This window comes from Mauremys mutica, chromosome 1, assembly GCF_020497125.1.
Source record: "Mauremys mutica isolate MM-2020 ecotype Southern chromosome 1, ASM2049712v1, whole genome shotgun sequence".
In the NCBI taxonomy this organism is placed as follows: Eukaryota; Metazoa; Chordata; order Testudines; family Geoemydidae; genus Mauremys; species Mauremys mutica.
The window spans coordinates 101,056,285-101,063,385 of record NC_059072.1 but is presented as its reverse complement, the minus strand read 5'-3'; the positions used below and the strand labels follow the sequence as shown (position 1 = coordinate 101,063,385).

General features: G+C 44.4%; 1 protein-coding gene across 2 annotated transcripts in view; it reads right to left on the bottom strand.

Moving 5' to 3' along the window:
- Window positions 1–463: 463 nt before the first annotated feature.
- NT5DC3 (5'-nucleotidase domain containing 3) overlaps window positions 464–7,101 on the bottom strand; it is a 28,916-nt gene continuing 22,278 nt past the window's right edge. For both annotated transcript variants that reach the window (XM_044979116.1, XM_044979107.1), the window contains exons 10-14: window positions 5,109–5,190; window positions 4,613–4,699; window positions 3,221–3,361; window positions 2,574–2,638; window positions 464–1,166 (exon numbers count right to left, since the gene is read on the bottom strand). In XM_044979116.1, the coding sequence (XP_044835051.1) occupies window positions 905–1,166; window positions 2,574–2,638; window positions 3,221–3,361; window positions 4,613–4,699; window positions 5,109–5,190 (637 nt within the window). In that variant the 3' untranslated portion in view covers window positions 464–904. The remainder of the gene's footprint in view (window positions 1,167–2,573; window positions 2,639–3,220; window positions 3,362–4,612; window positions 4,700–5,108; window positions 5,191–7,101) is intronic.

Below are 7,101 nucleotides of genomic sequence, written 5' to 3'. Positions count from 1 at the left end.
TGCCCTGCCTGTGGGGCCAGGTGAGGAGGCACACGACATGGCAGAGATGGACAGAGCAGGACACACAGGGCTGCTGAGGAATAAACTGGGGTTCAGAAGGGCTGGTGCTAGGGACAGACTGGAGCCGGGGCACAGGAGCTAGTGAGGTGACAGCATTGAGCTAGGGACTGAATGGGAGTGGGGATGCATGACGACATGGGCGTGAGGGGAGGGTGTACAGGGCCACATGGGGACAGGGGCAGATGTGTCTGACTGAATGGGAGAGGCTAGGGGCCAGCCAGAGTCTGCATGGGGGAGGCTCCCCACTCCTTAATCCTTCTCTTTCTCCCCACCCCCCAAAAAATGTTCCTTACTTCTCCCACCCACACCCACAACCTCCAGGGTCATTCCCAGGCTCCTTCCCCGCAATTACTTCTCTCTCCCTCAGCTCCTCTGTACCCCTGACTCCCCCAAGCCTTTGCACTGCTTCGGAGGGGTGCGGGAAATTCATTTAAACTACAATACTGAACTGTTATTACTCAGAGTTCTGTATTAATATGCCTAGTAAGGGATCTATTTGTCAAAAAACATTTCCTGAGTCTTTTTTGGTGTCTGTATTGTTATAGACATACTTGCTGACAGGTATTTTGAAATAAATTACCAAAATGATGGAAACTGGTGTGATTATACTGTGAGCAGAACTTTTAATTTTTTGACTCAGAATTCCCCCAGGAGTAATACAGGAGAGGGGAGACAAGTTATATATGAATTCTTGCTATACCAGGACAGATAAGTCCAGTAACAGGATCAAGATACATAAATGTACTAGATGATTAAAAAAAATAAATCTACATTCTGGAAGTTACTGATGGGTATATTCATCCATTTGGGGTGCTATAAAATAACCCAGGTACAAACCTAAAGCTCATTTGATCTGAGCCATCTCTTGCAGGAAGGGTATTCTGAATGTACCACTGCACAGTTGGTCTGACCAGGTAGGGAGTTCATGCTGCAAAGGAGTCCTCCTTGGATAAAATGTGTAATTGGGATCATAGTTCAAGAGACAGCTCAGCGATGCCATGTAAATATCAGCAAATCGAGATAAACGCCTTAAGAAATAGGTTGGATTCTGGTCAGTCCTGAATAAGCCCCCAAATTGCGAGTTGAAGAAGTTTCTGGTCATTTCCCTGTCACCAGAGAGAGAACATTTAAAGAGAGACAGAGGATGAGGGGGGAAATAAAAAACAAAACCAAACCAAAAAAAACACACTTTTTAATCAATTTCTATAACCCGATATCTGAAATGAACAGAACTTGTAACGTAAGAGGAGTTATTTATACTTTTCTCTTAGTGCTGTCACTCAAAGCCACTTAACCTTGCTTTGAAAGGCATTTCATGTGACAATAGGTAATTTAGTAGATATCTTTAGTGTGATTATTAAGAAAGACCTTGATCTTGCACCCACTGAAACCAATGGCATAAGATTGGATTCTCAGCGTTTCCAATGTTTATTTTGAAGGGCTGGGGAGGAAACACAGAAGAGAACTTTGTCCTTGTCTTAAAGATTTTCATTTCGTACACAAAGGCTACACTGCACTTTTGTCAGTAAAACTTTTGTCGCTCAGGGGCGTGTGGGGAAAAAAAACCAACAACAACAATTCACCCTTCCCTGACAAAAGTTTTACTGACGAAAGCACCAGTGTGGACAGCGTTCTGTTGGTGGGAGATGCTCACCTGCTGACAAAGCCACTGCTGCTCGTTGGGAGTGACTTTATTTTGCCAGCAGGAGAGCTCTCTCCTGCCAGCAACAAGTGGCTACCCGGGAGACCTTACAGCATCACAGCTGTGCCGCTGTAAGGTACGCAGTATAGACATAGCCTTAAACTCCCACTCTTGAGCTCCTGCATCCTAGCCAGTCTTGCCCAGACACCATTCTTCCAACTGGAAGAGATTCAACAGCAGTCTTTTTGGAAACAGGACTGGAAGAGGGAGTTAAGGAGCGGCATTAACTGGTTTCAAAGGCTTTCCCCTTCCCTTTCCCACTATTTTTTTGGAAGTTCCCTAACTAACCAGCAAGAATCTCCACAAACCTCAACTTCTCATGTACAAATTCTGACATCTCAGACGTAGGTCTCTTGAAGTTTAATTTAAAAACATAAGGTTATTCCCCTTATTGAGAAGTATGGGTTTGAGTTATGCGAAGATTTCCTTATGGAACTGTTATCAATGGGTAGCAGCTGAATATAGGGAGGACAGGGGAACGAGGACATACAGAATTTGGGGATGGTGGACCAGGGCTGTGCAGGATGGGAGGAACAACAGGGTAATTCAGGCCATTCATATGGGACAAAAATATATGTGTTGTGGATCGGGAAGAAGAGAACAGAGTTCTGCAGGGGCACATGGGGAAGGAATTCACGGGTGCAGAGGGGGACAGGAGCTGTATAAAAGGCACATAGAAGACAGATATAAATGCTTGTCCCTATCCATAGCAACAGGCAGTATAGAGGATCTAGATTTCTGGAAAAAACTGGGGAAATCCAAACAAAACAACATTTTGATTGCAACAAGTATTTGTATGTTCATTTCTTACCTCATTTCTTTTCTTTCCTTTTTCCATTCCTGTAAAATCATTTGTGAATCTGGATCTTGGTAAATCTGAAATATAAATGTGGTCAACAAGTAACTAAACATACGCTTGCAGAATAAGAGTTCAATAAAGGGGAAAAGACTCATTTGTTGCTGGAACAAGGAAATGCTGCTGCTTAAAAAGGTAATGCTGGTGCAGCGCCTATGTGCACTGAAAAAAATCTGAAGGGTCACGAATCAAGTGTGATCATTATAAACAGAAGGGACAGGGAGAAATCTGCATTATTCCCTACTCGCCAAATCAAGATGATGGCCCTAGTACAGGTTTAGTGTGCTTTCTGTTACCAACAATATCGAAAAAGTGTTTTTGCTGATTAAACAAAAATATTTCCTTTTTGTTTCAGTGCAGGTGCGAGAGTTTGTAAGTAAACTGGCTTATCAAATATACTGCAATTGCAAGAATGATTGTACCTACAATCAGATTTGAAAGCTTAAACATAACAAAATTAAAGTCAGACTGAAAACACTTGTAAGGCCATTAATTCAAACCCTTAAAGAGTTGGCTGAATTCCCTCTATTATAAAAGCTATTTAAAAAAAAAAAAGACACACACACAAAAGCCCCCCCACACACACACACACCCCAACAAACCTGCATATGTTCCAATAATCCAGTCAGGGTTTGTAGCCAAGTCATGGTTTGAATGTACTGCTCTGTGTTCATTACTTTAATCTCCGATCGTAACTCTGGAATAATTGCACCTGTGCGCCAGCCATGCTTCAGGGTCAAATCCTGTTTACCAACAAGAATTTCAAAAAGTATAAGCCTTAAGAGAATTGAGATTTACTTCTTTGCTATTCTTTAGCCCAAAGGGATGTTAATTACCGTAAATTACTTCTTACGTGTAAGCAAAAACATTCAAACACAGTGGTTCAACTGTGCCAAATTGCAAAAAGGTTTAATTTAAAGCTTCAAATCCCACTTTTCTAAAGTTAGGGAGCAGATCCAGGTGACACAAAGTGAATGGATTCTGGCCAATAGGAAATTCCCCTGGCACAAGAAAACGCTGCAGGCATAAGACTGAAGGAGGCATAAGGGGAAAGGGAGGCGCATCAGAGCATGGAGGGCAGTGCTCCACTAAACCAAGCCTCCAGTGGCATAAGGGCGGTTACAAGCCCCCAGCTACTCAAACTCCTCCCAGGGCTGATGGGAGCTCAGGGAACTGGTTGCAGTTCCCTGCTCCAGCTCCTTTCTCCACTGTGCCTGAGTGGAACGTGACTGTCCTTTTCTTTCTTGGGCCCTCAATCTGCAAAATATTTGTGTGCGCTTAAGTATTTTGCTGAACCAGGGCCCTTATGGCAAGACAGGATGGGGAGTCCTGAAGCTTTTTTTGTAACATGGCATCACGAAATAGAAGAGATTGAGAACCACTGATGTAAGGGAAGCCACATGAGGCAACAATAATTAAAGATAATTAAAATGCTGAAGCAGTGGTGTCTAATATAGAGCTATCAGTTAGTACATTATTTCACTTGTGTAGCATGACAGGAGGAAAAAGTAGACACTTTCTGGCTGTAATCGATAGTGTAACATAAAACTAGATGTTGTTAATAGAGAAGTTCAAAATAGAAGTTCATTCATCCCTTATTACAGTGGTGGTAAAGGTTATCCAAACCAGCAATATCCTGCACTTCAGGATATCTGCATTAAATTCTCTGTTACACATGGTACAAACAGTGCCGGTCTCAAGTGTGCAGGCTTATATGGCTGTTCTTAAATTGTGGACCAGTTAAAAGACACAAGGCAGCTCGGGGGATGACGACGATCATCCTTTTCAGGAAATGATTTTTAAATTTCTAAATTGTTATTACAATAATGTGATTTGCTTTTGTTAACTTCTACAAGCCTAGCTGTTTTAAAATGTAATATTTATAAATATCAATTGAGGGTTTATAATATTGAATCACTTTTTTTTTTTCCAAATCTGGAAAAAAGACTTTAGCCTCCATGGAACACTATAAAGAAAAAAAACAAGTTACTTACTGCCAGATCACTATAAATGTGATCACCAAAATACAGGACTTTGGAACCCCTCCAGCCAGTAAGCTTCAGAAATTCATATAAGTTACCCTGAAGAAACAAAACAGCAGGATGTGTGTGTACTAAAGTAACATCCAACTTTCATGTTTTTGAACACTGAGGAAAATCTGACAAGTTTAAAAACAAACAAATCTAAAAATATATTTACTACAGTATGAGAATATTAAAGAGTCTTACTCTCAATTTCATTAAATTCTATAGCTCTTAAATTATACATGCCATTTTTGTTGCAAGATAAGATTTAATCACACTTAAATGAACATGATATTGTATGCTGAAAGTCTAGAACTCCAATAATGGATGTTTTTAAAACTTATTCAGTTATCAATATAATTACCTTCAGTACATTAAATTAATTTTAAAAAACCATTATGAAGGCTACAGAAAAATAATATTATAGGAACTAGATATGTAATGGAAGAATATATTGGAAATGTACCTGTTTGTAAATCTGGCCTTTCTGCAATTTATGAATTTTGTCCCAAAGCAACACTCCCCTTTCATTCACCTTCCGAAAAGGTCTAAAAACAACAGAATTGTATAGAATTGTCACACTATCACAGCACGGCTGCCACTTTTTAAAGTTGGGGCGGGAGAAAGAGAATACGAATAACACCCAATTTAAAAAAACTAAAAATAGGAGAATGTGCTCATTATGCACCAAACTCTCTCAAAACCAAAAACAGGTCTCCAAGATTCAGCTTTAACCTGGTGCAGTCAATGTATTTTATACTATATTGACTTTGGTATATCAAAGTTTAAGAAAAGTTGCTCAGTAAAACATTAACTCTTGTTTGCTTTCACCTAAAATTTATGAGCATCCAGAGTTAAGGCACAAAAGCAGCCTGCCTGCTCAGACAGACGGCAGGCACTATGCTACTGGTAAACCAGGTAGACGTGGGAAGAGAATAAAAATTAAGAATGAAGGATGGGCAAGATACCTTGTTTTATACATACAAAGCAAAGCGAATACCTAGAACTAGTTCCTTTACGAGCGTACTATTTTATTTTTTATTAAGAGGAAGAGAATACTTAAAAAACCATCACAGCAAGGGTAGAAAATCCCTCCAAACTATACAAAAGTATAAAGGAAATAGTCTTTTTTAAAAACAAGCAGGTACATCTGCATATAAATGCACATTCTAAATCAGAGGTGGGCAAACTACAGCCCGTGGGCTACATCCAGCCCACAGGACCCTCCTGCCCGGCCCCTGAGCTCCTGGCCCGGGAGGCTAGCCCCCGGCTCCTCCCCTGCTGTCTCCCTTCCCCCAGTGTCTCAGCTCACTGCGCCGCTAACGCAATGCTCTGGGCGGCGGGGCTGTGAGCTCTTGCCAGGCAGCGCAACTGCAGAGCCGCGGCCTGACCTGGTGCTCTGTGCTGCACTGTAGCGTGGCTGGCTCCAGCCGGGCGGCGTGGCTGCCTGTCCTGGCGGCGAGGCTGTAGCACTGCCAGCCACCGGTGCTCCAGGCAGCACGGTAAGGGGGCAGGGAGCAGAGGGGGTTGGACAGAGGGCAGGGGAGCTTTTATGTGGGGGGGGGCGGATAGGGGTCAGGGCGGTCAGAGAACAGGGGGTTGAATGGGGGCGGGGTGCCAGGGAGGCAGTCAGGAAGGAAAGGGGGAGTTGGATGGAGCAGGGGGGGGCAGTCAAGGAGGGGTGGATGGGGCAAGCCTCCCCTAACCGGCCCTCCATACAGGCCCGATGTGGCCTTCAGGCCAAAAAGTTTGCCCGCCCCTGTTCTAAATTGTTTACTTCAGTAAGAGGCTGTCCAGGGACTCCAGCCAAATCAGTCTGCTATTTAATGCCTCTTACCTAATGCAAGAGAGATCAGTACGAATGTCTCCAAACTCAAGGCCTGATCCTGGAAAGTGCTGAGCCATTTCGACTTGGAAAGCGAGAGCACTCAAACACACTGCAAGATTGGGTGATAATGGAACAGTTCTGCAGCCCTTACTCAGTCCAGTAGCCCAGTAGATACTGGAACTCACTACTCCGTAGGCGAGAGGTGGGCAAACTACGGCCCGCGGGACGCTCCTGCCCAGCCCCTCAGCTCCTGCCCTGGGAGGCTAGCCCCCGGCCCCTCCCCCGCTGTTCCCCCTCTCCCGCAGCTGGCGCAATGCTCTGGGCAGCAGGGCTGTGAGCTCCTGGGGAAGTGCAGCTGCAGAGCCTGGCCTGACCCGGTGCTCTGAGCTGCATGGTGGCAGCGGCATGGCCCGGCTCCAGCCGAGCGGCACAGCTGTAGTGCCGCCAGCCACCGGTGCTCCAGGCAGCGTAGTAAGGGGGTAGGGAGCAGAGGGATAGAGGGCAGGGGAGTTCAGGGTGGTGGTCAGGGGTTGGGGGTACGGACAGGGGTCGGGGCAGTCAGAATGCAGGGAACAGAGGGGTTGAATGGGGGCAGGGGTCTTGGGGGGGCAGGGTTTGGATTGGGCGGCGG